The 16,910-nt window shown below is 49.6% G+C and overlaps 2 protein-coding genes and 1 long non-coding RNA gene across 3 annotated transcripts in view; 2 read left to right on the top strand and 1 right to left on the bottom strand.

Annotated features, from left to right (window-relative positions):
- Nucleotides 1–16,910, top strand: part of LOC125629145 (uncharacterized) — a 57,824-nt gene that overhangs the window by 16,018 nt on the left and 24,896 nt on the right. The window lies entirely within an intron of this gene.
- LOC142069229 (uncharacterized) lies at nt 3,649–6,397 on the bottom strand. Its single transcript, XR_012665025.1, has 2 exons — nt 5,145–6,397; nt 3,649–4,217 (listed from the first exon to the last, which is right to left on the bottom strand). It is a non-coding gene; the product is annotated as an uncharacterized LOC142069229 (long non-coding RNA).
- LOC125629162 (uncharacterized) lies at nt 6,545–11,558 on the top strand. The gene is made up of 5 exons (XM_048834474.2): nt 6,545–6,746; nt 7,487–7,575; nt 9,216–9,312; nt 10,005–10,118; nt 10,334–11,558. Exons 2-5 carry the CDS (start codon nt 7,552–7,554, stop codon nt 11,416–11,418), a joined length of 1,320 nt encoding a protein of 439 aa, XP_048690431.1. The 5' UTR covers nt 6,545–6,746; nt 7,487–7,551; the 3' UTR covers nt 11,419–11,558.

Here is a 16,910-nt window from a genome sequence, read left to right on the forward strand (position 1 = left end):
CGGATGAATGGCCTGCCTGTGTAAGAACTCTGCAGTAACAAACGCAAAATAATCTGGCCCTTCATAGGCTTGGTCTCTATAATAGACACTGAATTAAATCCTGAAGAAGCAGGATTAATATCCCTGCCAAAATGATCTTTTATTGTAATGATTTTGAAAAATTTCAAACCTTGAAAATATTGTTTCAAAAGATATTATGGGGTTTTTTCCTTATTTGTTTAATTTTATTTTCAAATGTAGGAGCAAAGTCTGGTCACACATAAAGGCTGGAGGACTGTTCGTATCCTTGACAGCAGTGACTCTGGGTAGAAATTTAGGATTCATGGTGGAATCCAGCTGAACACAGGCTCCTGGCATGACGCTGTGTTGCTAAGGGTATGTCTACACTATGAAATTAGGTTGATTTTATAGAAGTCAATTTTTAGAAATCGATTTTATACAGTCGATTGTGTACGTCCACACTAAGCGCATTAAGTCAGTGGAGTGCGTCCTCACTACCATGGCTAGCATCGACTTCTGGAGCGGTGCACTGTGGGTAGCTATCCCACAGTTCCTGCAGTCTCCACCGCCCATTGGAATTCTGGGTTAAGCTCCCAATGCCTGATGGGGCAAAAACATTGTCGCGAGTGTTTTTGGGTACATGTTGTCAGTCGCCCTTCCCTCCGTGAAAGCAACGGCAGACAATCATTTAGTGCCTTTTTTCTGTGCAGATGCCATACCACGGCAAACATTGAGCCCGCTCAGCTCAATTCACCGTCACTGCGGCTGTTGTGTCCTGGGTGCTGCTGTCAGCAGACGGTGCAATAGGACTGCTAACCATCATCATCCACCATTTCCGCTGCAACTCTGCTCTCCTGCAGACGCCATATCACACTCAGCTCACCGTCACCGCTGCTGTTGTGAGCATTGTAAACAGCTTGTGCATTATCCTGGAGTATATGGAGAACTGGGCTAAGAGACGCCAGTGCGAGGAGGATTTTGATGAGGACATGGACACAGATGTTCCTAAAAGCACGGGCTGTGGCAATTGGGACATCATGGGGCTGGTTGGTATAGCGGAACGCTGATTCTGGGCCAGGCAAACAAGCACAGACTGGTGGGACCACATAGTGTTGCAGGTATGGGATGATTCACAGTGGCTGCAAAACTTTCACATGCGTAAGGCCACTTTCCTAGAACTCTGTGAGTTGCTTTCCCCCACCCTGAAGCGCAGGAATACCAAGATGAGAGCTGCCATGACAGTTGAGAAGCGTGTGGCGATAGCCCTGTGGAAGCTTGCAATGCCTGACTGCTACCCCTCAGTCAGGAATCAATTTGGAGAGGGCAAGGCTAATGTAGTGCCAATCTTTAAAAAAGGGAAGAAGGAGGATCCTGGGAACTACAGGCCAGTCAGCCTCACCTCAGTCCCTGGAAAAATCATGGAGCAGGTCCTCAAAGAATCAATCCTGAAGCACTTGCGTGAGAGGAAAGTGATCAGGAACAGCCAGCATGGATTCACCAAGGGAAGGTCATGCCTGACTAATCTAATCGCCTTTTATGATGAGATTACTGGTTCTGTGGATGAAGGGAAAGCAGTGGATGTATTGTTTCTTGACTTTAGCAAAGCTTTTGACACGGTCTCCCACAGTATTCTTGTCAGCAAGTTAAGGAAGTATGGGCTGGATGAATGCACTATAAGGTGGGTAGAAAGCTGGCTAGATTGTCGGGCTCAACGGGTAGTGATCAATGGCTCCATGTCTAGTTGGCAGCCGGTATCACGTGGAGTGCCCCAAGGGTCGGTCCTGGGGCCGGTTTTGTTCAATATCTTCATAAATGATCTGGAGGATGGTGTGGATTGCACTCTCAGCAAATTTGCGGATGATACTAAACTGGGAGGAGTGGTAGATACGCTGGAGGGGAGGGATAGGATACAGAAGGACCTAGACAAATTGGAGGATTGGGCCAAAAGAAATCTGATGAGGTTCAATAAGGATAAGTGCAGGGTCCTGCACTTAGGACGAAAGAACCCAATGCACAGCTACAGACTAGGGACCGAATGGCTAGGCAGCAGTTCTGCGGAGAAGGACCTAGGGGTGACAGTGGACGAGAAGCTGGATATGAGTCAGCAGTGTGCCCTTGTTGCCAAGAAGGCCAATGGCATTTTGGGATGTATAAGTAGGGGCATAGCGAGCAGATCGAGGGACGTGATCGTTCCCCTCTATTCGACATTGGTGAGGCCTCATCTGGAGTACTGTGTCCAGTTTTGGGTCCCACACTACAAGAAGGATGTGGATAAATTGGAGAGAGTCCAGCGAAGGGCAACAAAAATGAGTAGGGGTCTGGAACACATGACTTATGAGGAGAGGCTGAGGGAGCTGGGATTGTTTAGCCTGCATAAGAGAAGAATGAGGGGGGATTTGATAGCTGCTTTCAACTACCTGAAAGGGGGTTCCAAAGAGGATGGCTCTAGACTGTTCTCAATGGTAGCAGATGACAGAACGAGGAGTAATGGTCTCAAGTTGCAGTGGGGGAGGTTTAGATTGGATATTAGGAAAAACTTTTTCACTAGGAGGGTGGTGAAACACTGGAATGCGTTACCTAGGGAGGTGGTAGAATCTCCTTTCTTAGAAGTTTTTAAGGTCAGGCTTGACAAAGCCCTGGCTGGGATGATTTAACTGGGAATTGGTCCTGCTTCAAGCAGGGGGTTGGACTAGATGACCTTCTGGGGTCCCTTCCAACCCTGATATTCTATGATTCTATGATTCTAAGTCTACTGTGGGGGCTGCTGTGATCCAAGTAGCCAATGTAATCATTGACATTCTGTTATCAAGGGTAGTGACTCTGGGAAATGTGCAAGATATAGTGGATGGCTTTGCTGCAATGGGGTTCCCTAACTGTGATGGGGCAGTAGACGGAACACATATCCCCATCTTGACACCGGACCACCTTGCCAACCATTATGTAAACCGCCAGGGGTACTTCTCAATGGTGCTGCAAGTGCTGGTGGATCACAAGGGACGTTTCACCAACATCAATGTGGGATGGCCGGGAAAGGTGTATGACGCGCACATATTTAGGAACTCTGGGCTGTTCAAGCAGCTGCAAGAAGGGACTTACTTCCCAGACCACAAAATTACCATTGGGGATGTTGAAATGCCAATAGTTATCCTTGGGGACCTAGCCTACCCCTTGTTCCCATGACTCATGAAGCCGTTCACAGGCAGCCTGGACAGTAGTAAGGAGCAGTTCAACTATAGGCTGAGCAAGTGCAGAATGGTGGTAGAATGCATCTTTGGATGTTTAAAAGCTCGCTGGTGCTGTTTGCTGACTCGGTCAGATCTCAGCGCAACCAACATTCCCATTGTTATTGCTGTTTGCTGTGTGCTGCATAATATCTGTGAGAGTAAGGGGGAGAAGTTTATGGCTGGGTGAGGGGTTGAGGCAAATCGCCTGGCATCCTATTTTGAGCAGCCAGACACCAGGCGATTAGAAGAGCACAGCTAGGCATACTGCGCATCAGAGAGGCTTTGAAAACCAGTTTCATGACTGGCCAGGCTACGGTGTGACCGTTGTATGTGTTTCTCCTTGATGCAAACCTGCGCCCCTGGGTTGATTTTAATTCCCTGTAACCAAACCACCCTCCCTCCCCCCTTTGAAATAAAGTAACTATTGTTTTGAAACCATGCATTCTTTCTTTATTAATTAAAAAAAAAAAGTGTGATAAGTGACAAGGTAGCCCCGGTGGGGTGGGGGAGGAGGGAAGGACAAGGCCACATTGCTTTTTGTACAAATCACACTACAAATCAAACTGTTTGAATGACAGCCTTCTGTTGCTTGGGCCATCCTCTGGAGTGGAGTGGCTGGGTGCCCAGAGCCTCCCCCCCTCATTCTTGGGTGTCTGGGTGAGAAGGATATGGAACTTGGGGAGGAGGTCAGGCGGTTATACAATGGATGCACCTCCTGTTGGCTTTCCTGCAGCTCCGCCAGATGCTTCATCATGTCCTTTTGCTCCCCCTTTAGCCTCTGCTCTTCGCACTCCTGCCTCCCCTCTTCGCGCTCACTTAATGCTTTCCTGGCCTCTAACACTGAATACCTCCATGCATTAAGTTGTGCCCTATCAGTGCGGGAAGACTGCATGAGCTCGGAAAACATGTCGTCACGAGTGCATTTTTTTCGCCTTGTAATCTGCGATAACCTCAGGGACGGAGATGATATGGGGAGCATAGAAACATTTGCACCTGGGGGGAGATAAAAAGGGAAAGTAAAATTTAAGAAGATACATTTCTGAGAACAAAAGGGATACTCTTTCACAGTGAATCAAGCAATTCACAGCAGACAGCACATGTGCTTTAGGTTCAAGGTCACATTTTGCCTTTTATATTGAGTGCCTGCCGGTATGGTGACACATCACACATGGCTGGGCAACAGAATTCGGTTTCCAAGCAGCCATGGTAAGGCACAGGGTACGCAGGGTTGGCTTCTTACGCATAACATGTGGGAATGGTTTCAAACTGCAGCGCCATCCTTTCCCATAGCAAGCAATGGGTTGGGTTTCACATTTAAAAGGAAGGACTGTGGTTTTCGGGTGGATGTGCAGCACACACCTCCCCTCACCCCACCACGTGGCTATTCTCTGGGATGATCCCTTCACCCCTCCCCTCACCGTGTGGCTATTCTCCAGGATGATCCCTTTTAGCCAAGCGCAAACAGCCCAGCATGAACGGGGTTCTTTTACTGTTCCCTTGCAAATATTGTCCTATTTCAACCAGGTGACCATGAATGATATCATTCTCCTGACACTGACACAGAAAGATAAAGAGCGAATGTTGCTTGAATGTGACCAAAACCCAGGACCATTCACTGCGATGCTTTGTGCTGCAATGATTCCAAAATACTTGCTACTGGCTTGCTGTGGTAAAGAGTCCTACCGTGGAGGACGAAATAAGGCAGCCCTCCCCAGAAACCTTCTGCAAAGGCTTTCAGAGTACCTCCAGGAGAGCTTCATGGAGATGTCCTTGGAGGATTCCCACTCCACCCCCAGACATGTGAACAGACTTTTCCAGTAGCTTTACTGGCCACGAATGCATCCCAATTCTTCAGGGCAAATCAAATATTAAACACTATTGCTTTTAAACCCTGTACTGTAGTTACAAAAGTGCACTCACCAGAGCTGCCTTCTCCGGCTTCCGGGTTGGGGATCCTGCCTTGGGAGGGTATTGGCTCCAGGGTGATGAAAAGGTCCTGGCTGCTGGGAAGAACGGATTCACCACTTGCCTGCTGTGTGTTCGCCTCCTCCTCCTCTTCCTCATCCACAAAATCCTCCTCCCTATTGTGTGAGACTCCCCCCTTGCAGGTGTCCATGAACAGTGGTGGGGTAGTGGTAAGATCCCCCCCCTAGAATGCCATGCAGCTGATCATAGAAGCAGCTTGTATGGGGTTCTGACGTGGAGCGCCCGTTTGCCTCCTTTGTCTTTTGGTAGGCTTGCCTGAGCTCCTTGACTTTCATGTGGCACTGCTGTGTCTCCCTGTTGTAGCCTCTCTCCATCATGCCCTGTGAGATTTTGGCAAATATATTGGCATTTCTTCTTTTTGATCGGAGTTCTGCCTGCACAGATGCTTCTCCCCATACAGCGATCAGATCCAGTGTCTTCCTTTCGGTCCATGCTGGAGCTCGTTTGCGATTCTGGGGGGACTGCATGGTCATCTGTGCTGCTGAGCTCGCCACGCTGACCAAACAGGAAATGAAATTCAAAAGTTCCCAGGGCTTTTCCTGTGTACCTGGCTAGTGCATCGGAGTTGAATGTGCTGTTCAGAGCGGTCACATTGGAGCACTCTGGGATAACTCCCGGAGGCCAATACCTTCGATTTGCGTCTGCACTAGCCCAAATTCAACCCAGCAAGGTCGATTTTAGCGCTACTCCCCTCGCTGGGGAGGAGTACAGATGTCGATTTTCAGAGCCCTTTAAGTCGACGGAATGGGGTTGGTTGTGTGGACGCATCCATTTTAAAATCGACCTAACATGGCTAAATTCGACCTAACCCTGTAGTGTAGACCAGGGCTCAGAGAATCAATATAATCCTTGGATGTAGAAGCAGGGAAATACTGAGTAGGCACAGACAGGAGGTATTGTCTCGATATAGGGCATTAGGGAGACCATTACTGGACACACTATCCACTTCTTGTGTTCTCACTTCAACAAGGAAGTTGACAACCTTAAAAGGGGAAAGAAAAGAACCACCAGAATTATTATAGGTCTGGAAAACTTGCCTCAGAGCGAGATACTTACAGAGATCCATCGGTTCGTTTTATTCAAGTGAAGGTTAGGTGGTGACTTGATCCTGGTTTATAAGTACCTACATGGGGAGATTCATGGGGGTTCTTTATGCCAGCAGAAAAACGCCTCTTGCATTGAATTACTCCCCAGGAAGGGGGGGGGGAGGGAATCGTGACTCATCTAGTGCCACTAACTGTGACCACCAGAGGGCCCTGGCTATTGTCGGATGCTGACTATGGACAGTTCTACCAGTGGGTGTTTCCCTGTCTGAGGACACCAGGTTTGAGCTTCCTGGGTCAGAGGCTGCTCGTGCTGCCTCCATTGCGAGCCCGGATTCCTTTCCAGGCTGAGCCGCTGCTGCTCCCCCAGCGGGGTCTGTGCGGGGAGAGCCCTTCCCTAGCGCCCCTCGGGGCCCAGCCGCGGGGACTTTCTCCGGGGGCTGGAAGCAGCCCCGGGCTCTGCCGACACCAGCCCCTGAGCCGGAGCCTGCAGGTGAGGGGAGAGACCCGGGGGAAGGGCTGGGGCTGGGCAGGAAAGTGACTCTGCACCAACGGCCCCTCCTCGCCCCAGCTCCGCTCCCGGCGGGTGGGGGGGGTCTGCGAGTCCCAGTGCTGCTGCCCCCCCCGGCTCTGCCCCCCTGAGCGCCTGCAGAAGCCGAGCCAGCGCCGGGAGAGCGACCGGGCCAGGGACCGAGTCTCCCAGCCCGAGGGGAGGGGAGGGAGCAGGAGGGAGACGGGGCAGAGACTGGCAGGGGCAGCAGGAGCAATCAGTGAGGAGGGAGGTCCCGGCTCCCTGCCCTGCCCTGCCCTGCCCAGCCTTGCCCAGCCGCGTTCCCTGCAGCACCCCGGGCAGATTGACTTCCCTGGGACAGAGTGAGGCGCAGGGAGAGGAAAAGCCAGTTCCTGCCTCTGCCTGGTCCCCGCGCTGCTGGGGGGAAGCGCTGCCCTGGGGACAGTGTCAGGAGGATCCCCCAAAGCGGCTCCTTCGATTCTGATCTTTTCCAGTGTTGGCTCAGGGACTCTGTTACTGGGGGCGTTAAAATGTCTCGGTGGGGTTAGTCCTGGTGGGAGAGGCCGGGTCGGCGCTGGAATAAGGTGGCTGAATCCTGTTCTCAGCACTGCAGAGTCCTGAGTGTCTGTCTGCAGGGAAAGAGCCTGTGCTGAACTGAAGAGCTGTGAAATGCACCAAAACCCCTTCTGAAATCTCTCCACTGGCCCTTCTCGCCCTGACAGGCTGCAGAACCACGTCCGCACTTTGCTCCAGATCGTCCCCATCTGCTGGGGGACGGGGAAGGGACATGGCTACAGCAGATCCCGCTCAGGTAGGGGTTCTATCCAGGGGAAGTGGGTTGTGGCAGGAGGAGTAACCACCATATGGAAGGGGGAGGGTTAGTGCATTGAGTGAGGAACTTCCCCATTGGGCTGTGTTTAAACTGAGGCAGTGTGGCCTAGTGGCTAGCATTCCTAACTGACTCTCAGGAGACCTGGCTTCTGTTCCCAGCAATGCTGCTGGCCTATGGCCTGTCCTTGGGCAAGTCACTGCCCCACTCTGAGCCTAAGTTTCCCCTTTTGTAACGTGGGGATAATGATGCTGAGCTCCTATGTAAAGTGTTGTGGGGGGGCGTAGCATAAATTTAGATGGAACAAAGGGGCCAAAGAGGTTTACGTAACCCAGTCCCTGTCTAACATTAAACAAGGGTCAGGGCTTGGTGTACAGAGACCACAGCCTTTTTTGACCATGGCACACTCACCACTAAACACCCTTTGAACCTTCTATTAAAGATACAGCATTTGACATGTAAAGCGCTAAATGAGGCTTTCGTTTTAATGACATCCCGTGTTCCCTTTTGCTTCAGCTGGAGAGGGTTTTAGAAGGAAAAAGCCACTTGTCTCGCAGTCTCTTACCTGATATCAGAGATGGTAATATCTGTCCTTTAGGGGAAAAAAGGAGAAGTTAATTGAGGTGGGCTGGAGCTATTGTTAAAGTCTAATCCTATTTCACTGGGATTCCATTGGAGCCGGTACAGGTGGTGATGTCATATGGGTCCCTTTCTCTGGCCTGGGCTGGTCAGGACAGCTCTCAGGATCAGGACGAAGAGTATCCCGGATCCTGGGAAAGGGGCGGGGGGGTGGCCAGGGTGGTGAAGCTCACCCCACTAGCCTCTGTCTGTTCTTTCTGACTTGTCCTCACAAAGTCTCGTTCTTTAAGGAGACACAAAGGGAGTCGTGGGTAGAACAGCCCATCCCCACAGTATTTTGTCCACCAGTTAGGCCCAAGATCCAACACACCAATTTTGGTTCATTAGTTTCCAGCTCCATATCACCCATTTTTAACCAGCATTAGTTTCAGCAGCCATTGGATTACATCAATGTGGCATTTTCGGTTTAGACCAAACCAGTCTCAGTCTGGTTTCCTTGCACTGGTTCCAATCACCGTTTGTTATTACAGGTTTTTGTGAAGCCTTATGAACTCACGCTCACCTTTAGAGTGAATTTGCAGGCCCAGTTCTCCCCACAGAGGGTGAGGGAGGGGGCAGGGAATGGGACAGAGGTGCCCAGCTGTTCAGAGAAAGCCATAGGAAGTGGCCTCCGAACAGCCAGTTAGGTGGTGGCAGGAGCATGGAGCCCACACGTGCATTGTCTGTCAGGCCAGCCAAGGCCCAGATGCAGCCCCCAAGTGGGGGAGGCTGGAGAGCTGGGCGCACAGGGGGCAAGAGGGAGGCGGAGTCTCTCCTGTGGAGCAAGGGGAGGTCCTGATCCAGTAACAGTGCAGGGGCAGGTCTGTGTGGGTTGTGGGAGGGGGTGATTAGGGACCGTCCTGAGAGGCTGGTGGGCAGGGGATGTAACCCAAGGCCTGTGGGAGCTGCAGCAGATGGTGAGGGAGGCTGGAAGAGGCCGTGGCTGAGCTAGTGTGCTTGCGTCTGGGCAGCAGGCACTGAGTGGTGGATGCTTGCTGTTCCAGGGGTCGGTGACCTTCGAGGAGATGGCTGTGTATTTCCCTGAGGGGCAGTGGGCTCTGCTGAATCCATGTCACCGAGTTCTTTACAGGGACCTCCTGGGTAAGGATTCCTGTCCCCTCAGGTATCAGGAGCTGGGTGTCCCTGAAGTGCCCAGGGCGGGTTCTGTTCTGGTCCCTTAATGTTCAGGAGGAACAGCCCCATAGTCCGCAGACCCCATGTGGGAGAGACTGTCCTGACACAGGACTGGAGATCCGGGGACTTAATGATGGTGCTGTTCTCTCTGTAACCCGGGCTCCCAAGTGGGACAAACTCACTGTCTCCCCCACTTCCCAGGGCAGATTCCACTTCTGGGGCCTCTGCTCCATCAGGGATGCACATGTGTCTCCTGACTCTGCTCTGCCTGAGGCCCCACTGGCCAGATTTTTCCTGGTAGGTAGCTGCCTAAAGATGCAGACAGGCACTGAGTGAGATTTTCAAAATTTTCTCAGTGTCTAACTTCCATTTTGCTTCTACAGAATCCCACTAGGCCCCTGTCTGCAACTGTAGGTGCCTAAACCTCTTTAGAAATCTGGCCCAAGTTCCCTGTCTGTGCGGAACCCTGAGCTCACTTCAGGGGACACAGCATGTCTCTCCCAGATGCTGGGCTTTCCCAGTGGGCTCCGGGAGCATTTCCCTGTCTGTTCATATGAAATCTCCCTGCAGCAAAGAAAGGGGCTGGGCACCCTGCAGCAGCCTCCCCAACCTATAAACAGAGAGTGTATGTGAGTCTACTTGCTTTTTCCCCTGAGCAGGGTTTCCTGTTCCCAAGCCAAGTGAGATCTCCCGGCTGGACCGAGGGGAAGAACCGTGGGGCCAGGATCTCCAGGGCTCTGAAGAAAGGGGAATCCTAAGAAACGGTCACACAGGTGAGGGACTGCTTTGGTCAGCTCCTAGCCCAGTTTTATGTCCTCATGGCAGATGTCACGCATGGGATTCCAACAACCCTGTCTGCTGCCTGGCTTATCCCCCTCCCCTCTCTCCTCTGGGGAAGGATTTGGGGGGATTTGGAACCTGATTTGTTTCACCTTTTTTTGTGTCAGCCTCTCTGAGGACTGACTGCTGTCTGGATTCCCTGTCCCAGCAGGAGACAGGACGGGCAGTGAGAGCGAGGAGAACTCTCAGCTGGAAGGTCCTGAGCTAGAGCAGCCACCCAGGAGGATGTCGGGAAGAGCTGAAGGGAATGTTTCCCAGAGCGCTGAGCAGGGAGAAGCCTGGGAGAATCAGCACAGACTGGAGAGGCAGCTGGGAACCCAGCCAGGGAAAGGATTGGATGAATCCTGTCACAGGCCTGTGGACACCATCCACCAGAGAATCCCCAATGAAGAGAGACCCACCATCTGTGAGGAATGTGGCAGAAGCTTCAGTCGCAGCTCAAACCTGATTGTCCATCAGAGACTCCACGCCGGAGAGAAACCCTACAAATGTCTGTACTGTGGGAAAAGCTTCAGCCGGAGCTCCCACCTGATCACCCATCAGAGACTGCACACGGGGGAGAAGCCCTACAAGTGCCCCAACTGCGGGAAAAGTTTCAGCGACAGCTCCACCCTCATCACCCACCAGAGACTGCACACCGGAGAGAAACCCTACAAATGCCCTGACTGCGGGAAAGGCTTCAACCAGAGCTCCAACCTCACTTCCCATCAGAGAACCCACACAGGGGAGAGACCCTACAAGTGCCCCGAGTGCGGGAAAAGCTTCAGCGTCAGCTCCTACCTCATCAGGCACCAGAAAATTCACACAGGGGAGAGACCCTACAAATGTGAGGAGTGTGAGAAGAGCTTCAGTCAGAGCTCCAGTCTTATCAACCATCAGCGAGTGCACACCGGAGAGAAACCCTATAAGTGCATTGATTGTAACAAATGGTTCAGGAACAGCTCGGACCTGATTAGACACCAGAGAACCCACACGGGAGAGAGACCATATCGGTGCCCCGACTGTGGGAAAAGCTTCAATCGCAGCTCGAACCTCATGACGCACCAGAGGATCCACACGGGAGAGAAGCCCTACGAATGCCCTGAGTGCAGGAGGAGTTTCACCGTGAGCTCAGCCCTGATCAAACACCAGAGGACCCACCGGGAGGAGAAGACTTATGACTGCCCTGACTGTGGGAAAAGCTTCATTCGCTGCTCCAATTTTCTTACGCATCGGAGAATCCACACAGGGTAGAAACTGGCATCTCCTGATATCCCTGCCCCTCCATGCCAGCTCAGAAGGAGCTGCCTGGAGCCAGGGTCGGCCTGGCTGGCAGACTCCAGGGAGCTGCTGCTCAGTGGGGTCTGGGAATCTGGTTTTGGGACACAGAGGACTGGGGCAGATGGTTATCTCTAGGAAGGGAGGGATTGTTTTGTTTTCGATTTCAAACACTTTTATAAACACATTGCAGCAGGGATGGAGGCAGCAGGAGACGCTAGAAATCTGGAGTAGAATTTTGCACATTATGAAGATTTTGTAGAATTTACCTTTCTTGTTTTGGAGAACCCACTGGAACATCACTGGTGTCTGGAGCTGAGAGGTGAGAACCGCCTATTTATCGCCATAGACTGTTCGCTCTGAACCATAATGATAACGTATCGCATTCCAGTATTGATAATACTTTCTCCTGCTCATTGTGCTTCATCCATCTGGGTGGATGGCCTAATAATTTGACAGAGTTCTTCAAAGGGAGAAAGATGCACCTTCTGCAGGAGAGGTTGGTTTATCTTCCTACTGTTTTTCATTTGTTTGGAATTCATTGGATTTCACGTTGCTTAGCTGACGTACAGATGAGAAGCTTTTTATTAATCAGCTTTAGTACTCGGAACAGAATTTGAAGATGAACAGGGCAGAGTGCATGAAGTTACAACAAAAAATGTTAAGACAGGGGGTTAACCCCCACTTACCAACAAGTAATAAATAAAACCACAAAGATTTACCAATCAATAGGAAACGTACTCTAGCATGGAGTGGGGGCTTTTACTACAACACTGAATCCTTAGTACAGGGCTGGATCAATTTACCAGTCAAAATTTGTAACCCAAAGTTATAGGACTGTGAGTGGCAGCTCAACAAAGAGCCATTCTTAAAAGGCAACTTTTAAACAATTGCTTGGTCACTGACGTGTCAATTCAGTTTAAATTTGCCTTGGGACAATGACAATTCAGAGCCAAGCCTCTTCCTTTCACAGAGATATCTCACATTATGCATGCATTTGGATACAGACGCCCCTGAGAAAGTTTATCTATGCCCCGGTTTCACCCGATAAGTAACAAAGAATTAAACATATGTCTGCTCTGGCCCAGCGACAGATCGGTCATTCTAAGTGTTGGGAAGCGTGTCCCTGAGTTCATAGAAGCCTGTACGTGATTTAAATGTATATTGTGTTCTGTGTGGCAATAGCCAGCTGTCACAGAGTCACAGGGTCTGGTCTGGCCCCAGCCTGTCATCAGCCCCGTGGGAGTGACCTCTTTAATGTGCCTAACCCAAGGACCCACACAGCTCCACAGAGGCAGGTCTGTGGCCTTCATGACTCCCAGACTGGGCCTTCGGCACCAGCAATCCCTGTCTGTGGCTCCCCACAGAGAATCCAGCCCAGCCAGAGTCCTGCAGGACACAGTGCTCTCAGTGAATATCTGCAGTGACACCAAGTGGCCCATTCAACAGAAGGTGACAATTCCTTAGTTACCTGGCGTATAGAATCTGAAAGTCCTTACGTTAGCACAGTGGGGCAAAGGTTAACACATGGTCTGTGCTAGCTACACCAGTGCAACCAGCTATCATCTGTTTTGGTCTCTGTTTCTCCTCTCTGTGTCATCCCAGGTGAGAGCTCCAGACTCTTTGTAAAAGCCAGGAGTTATCCCAGTATCCTGACACCAGTTCAACCCATTGTTCTTGAGCTGGGGCCTTTGCTCTGCTTCCCTGCTGAGAGGTGGGGGGAAAACTCCTTCCTTTTGGTTTGATTCCTGGGTCTGAATGTCCTGGCATTTAAAAAAGGGTCGGTTTCAGTCCATCCTTTAATGTCCCAGTCACTGCACCCCAGTCAGCTACATGATACAACATCTCATGTCTGCTGCTCTGCCACAAAAGCCGCATTTTGAACCCTTTTTCACCCACTGGGTGGCTATGCAGAGTACAGAAGGAAACTGAGGCATGCCCAAGAACCATAACAATATTGCAGAAAATTCCTGCTTGTCACACCAGCCTCACCCTGGCTGTCTAGGATTAAAATTTAGTTAGTAAATGTGACTTGGGGATTTGTTATACTAGCTCAGCATAGAGCTACTTTGTCAGGAAGATGTTTGCGCATACCCCAAAGAGGAGCTGGTAGCCTGTAGGTGGACTGATGGGCACTCACTGCAGCTCAGTCACAGATGACGCTTTCTTAAATTTGGGTAGTTTTATAAATCATTGTTTTACCACTTGGTGAAAGTAGTAGAGGAGCTTCCAGTACACCACGACTGGGATTGCAGAGTATTTATGGTTACACCTTCTGGTGAATTGCCATATAAATAGCCCCATGGTAACCAGTATCAAAGTTACTTTAATGTGAGATATCTCTGTGAAAGGAAGAGGCTTGGCTCTGAATTGTCATTGTCCCAAGGCAAATTTAAACTGAATTGACACGTCAGTGACCAAGCAATTGTTTAAAAGTTGCCTTTTAAGAATGGCTCTTTGTTGAGCTGCCACTCACAGTCCTATAACTTTGGGTTACAAATTTTGACTGGTAAATTGATTTAGCCCTGTACTAAGGATTCAGTGTTGTAGTAAAAGCCCCCACTCCATGCTAGAGTACGTTTCCTATTGATTGGTAAATCTTTGTGGTTTTATTTATTTCTTGTTGGTAAGTGGGGGTTAACCCCTGTCTTAACATTTTTTGTTGTAACTGCATGCACTCTGCCCTGTTCATCTTCAAATTCTGTTCTGAGTACTAAAGCTGATTAATAAAAAGCTTCTCATCTGTATGTCAGCTAAGCAACGTGAAATCCAATGAATTCCAAACAAATGAAAAACAGTAGGAAGATAAACCAACCTCTCCTGCAGAAGTTGCATCTTTCTCCCTTTGAAGAACTCTGTCAAATTATTAGGCCATCCACCCAGATGGATGAAGCACAACGAGCAGGAGAAAGTATTATCAATACTGGAATGCGATATGTTACCATTATGATTCAGAGCGAACAGTCTATGGCGATAAATAGGCGGTTCTCACCTCTCAGCTCCAGACACCAGTGATGTTCCAGCAGGTTCTCCAAAACAAGAAAGGTAAATTCTACAAAATCCTCATAATGTGCAAAATTCTACTCCAGATTTCTAGTGTCTCCTGCTGCCTCCATCCCTGCAGCAATGTCCAGTAGTGACACAATATACTCAACAAGAAATTCCCTCTGCCCCAGGGGATAATACTCTCAAGTGCAACTGGAGACAAGGATACTGCCTGCAGGAGCATTTTCCAGCAGCCACGGGGTTAACCCAGTAATGCTGAGGGCTCTAGTTATTGCTAAGGAGGGAAAGCTTCTTTCTCTCATCAGTCATTGGGGTCTTGTACATTTCGAAGCCAGGCCCATTAACTACACTAGTTCCATTGTAGTTTGCTTGTTATTTCACTTTTTGAGTATAGGCAATAATCACAAAAATATATTTTAAAAAATCACTTCAGAGTCAAGACACTGTAAATACTTTGAAGCTAATTCTCTGGAATCTAAAATACCCATGTGACTGAAGATGCAACAAAAGCGATACTACCAAGAGATTCCATTTTAAAGTTAATCTGTTGCTTGTATGAACTCGTGGTAATGGTGGGCGAAAAGAAGATCACAGTAATTACAGTCACTGAGGTATGAGAGAATCCAATTTGTCTACCTTGAATTGGAATATGATGGAATCACTGAGGTTAGGCCTGGTCTACATCGGAAAGTTTTCACATGTATGTTTTTCTGCTCTATCTGTACCAGTATAGCTACGGTGAAAGGATGCATCTATACTGTTTTGTTTACTGTAGCTTAAGCTAGTTCCTTTATGAATCATTGTGGTCGGAGGAAGAGGATGAGATCAAGCGGTTACTCTTACATTCAGTTTTCCCACAGTGGCTTCAGTTGCTGGAGAACCTCTTCTGTTCATGGCCCCCTAGCACTGATGGGTGGGACAAGACAGTGCTGCAGAGCTGGGGTGAACAGCAGTGACCACAGAACTTTAGGCTGCAGAAGGCTACTTCCCTAGACATCTGGGTGGAGCTCGCCACCAAGCTGCAGTGGTGGAGAACCAACCTGAGAGTCCCCCTCAGCGTGGAGCAGTATGTGGCCATCAGCATCTGGAAGCTCCCAACTCCCGACAACTGCTGTTCAGTAGCTAGACAGTTTGGTGCTGGGAGATAAATTGCCGGGACTGTTGTCATGTAGGTGTACACTGCTATCAGGAGGGAGCTGCAGGGCTAGAACATAACACTTGCCAATGCACAGGAGGCTACTGATGGCCTTGCATAGCTGGGGTTCCCAAATTGTACAGGAGCCCTTGATCAAACCCATCTGACGATCCCACCCCCCTTACACCAGATTAGAGTTTATTGACAAGAATGGGTATTTTTCTATGGTGCTGCGAGGCCTGATTGATTGCCATGGGATGGGGTGGACAGGTCCATGATGCCAGGGTCTTCAGAAATGCACCTCTGTTTTCTGCAAAGAAAAAGAGAACTTCTGCTCCCATGGCCATTATGGATATTGGTGATATTGTTCATACATTCCAAGGCCAGAAGGGACCACTGTGATCATGTATAACACAGGCCAGAGACCTGCCCCCAAATACTTCCTACAGCAGAGCTATTAGAAAAACATCCAATCTCAATTTTAAAATTATCAGGGATGGAGAATACACCATAACCCTTGGAAAATTGTTCCTTTGGTTAATTACTCTCAGTGTTAAAAAATTTACAGTGTTTTGATTCCTCCTGTCATTCTGGGAGACCCAGCTTATCCTCTGCTTCCCTGGCTTATGAATCATTTTCCTGGAGACAAGGGCGGGAGAAAGGATCTGTTTGACTGTACCTGGAATAGCTGAAGAACAATTGTGGGGAGGGTGGTTGGAAGACTTAAGGAAAGGAGGAGATGCCTCCTGACGTGGCTGAAGGCTGCTGAAAAGTATCTGCCTTATGTGATAGGCACTTGCTCGGTTTACACAACATCTGAGAGAGCCAGGGGGAGATCCTCACCAATGGCTGGGAGGTGAAGATGATGGCACTTTCTGTACCTTATTAACAGCCAGCCACAAGTGGTCAGGGACACGGGGTCAGGGATGGGTTGTGGTAGGAAATGAATGTCCTGTAGCCAAGGAAATGAATGCAGGGTGTTTGTGTAAAGATCTGATTAAGAATTGGTGTTACTGGGGGGAGCCGCACTTCAGTGAAAGTTTTCAGTTGATTTGTACATAACATTTATGGATTTAATGTAACCGTGAAAAGTGACAACCAATGGATGTGTGGCAGAACATGCCCAAAGTGTTGAGCGTACACTCATTGCTATGCTGATGGGCTCACAACAAATGTGTAAGTGGGACGTGTTCTCCTTGTTTGGGGGTGGAATGGTGTGGGCAGGTCCTGTCATTTGGGGAAACAAAAAGAGGCTCCCAGAATCCTGTGTTCTCCACAAGTTGCAGGACATGGCTGGGTAGGGTGCTGGCAGTGACCATAGCACCAC

This window comes from Caretta caretta, chromosome 14 (assembly GCF_965140235.1).
Source record: "Caretta caretta isolate rCarCar2 chromosome 14, rCarCar1.hap1, whole genome shotgun sequence".
NCBI classification, from domain to species: domain Eukaryota; kingdom Metazoa; phylum Chordata; order Testudines; family Cheloniidae; genus Caretta; species Caretta caretta.

What these genes read in the sequence shown, in the direction of transcription:
- LOC125629162 (XM_048834474.2), top strand. Translation starts at nt 7,552, where the DNA reads ATGGCTACAGCAGATCCCGCTCAG. An exon ending in TCTTTACAGGGACCTCCTGG is followed by an intron (nt 9,313 to 10,004) that starts GTAAGGATTCCT and finishes TCCCCTGAGCAG; the next exon opens with GGTTTCCTGTTCCCAAGCCA. An exon ending in CCTAAGAAACGGTCACACAG is followed by an intron (nt 10,119 to 10,333) that starts GTGAGGGACTGC and finishes TCCCTGTCCCAG; the next exon opens with CAGGAGACAGGACGGGCAGT.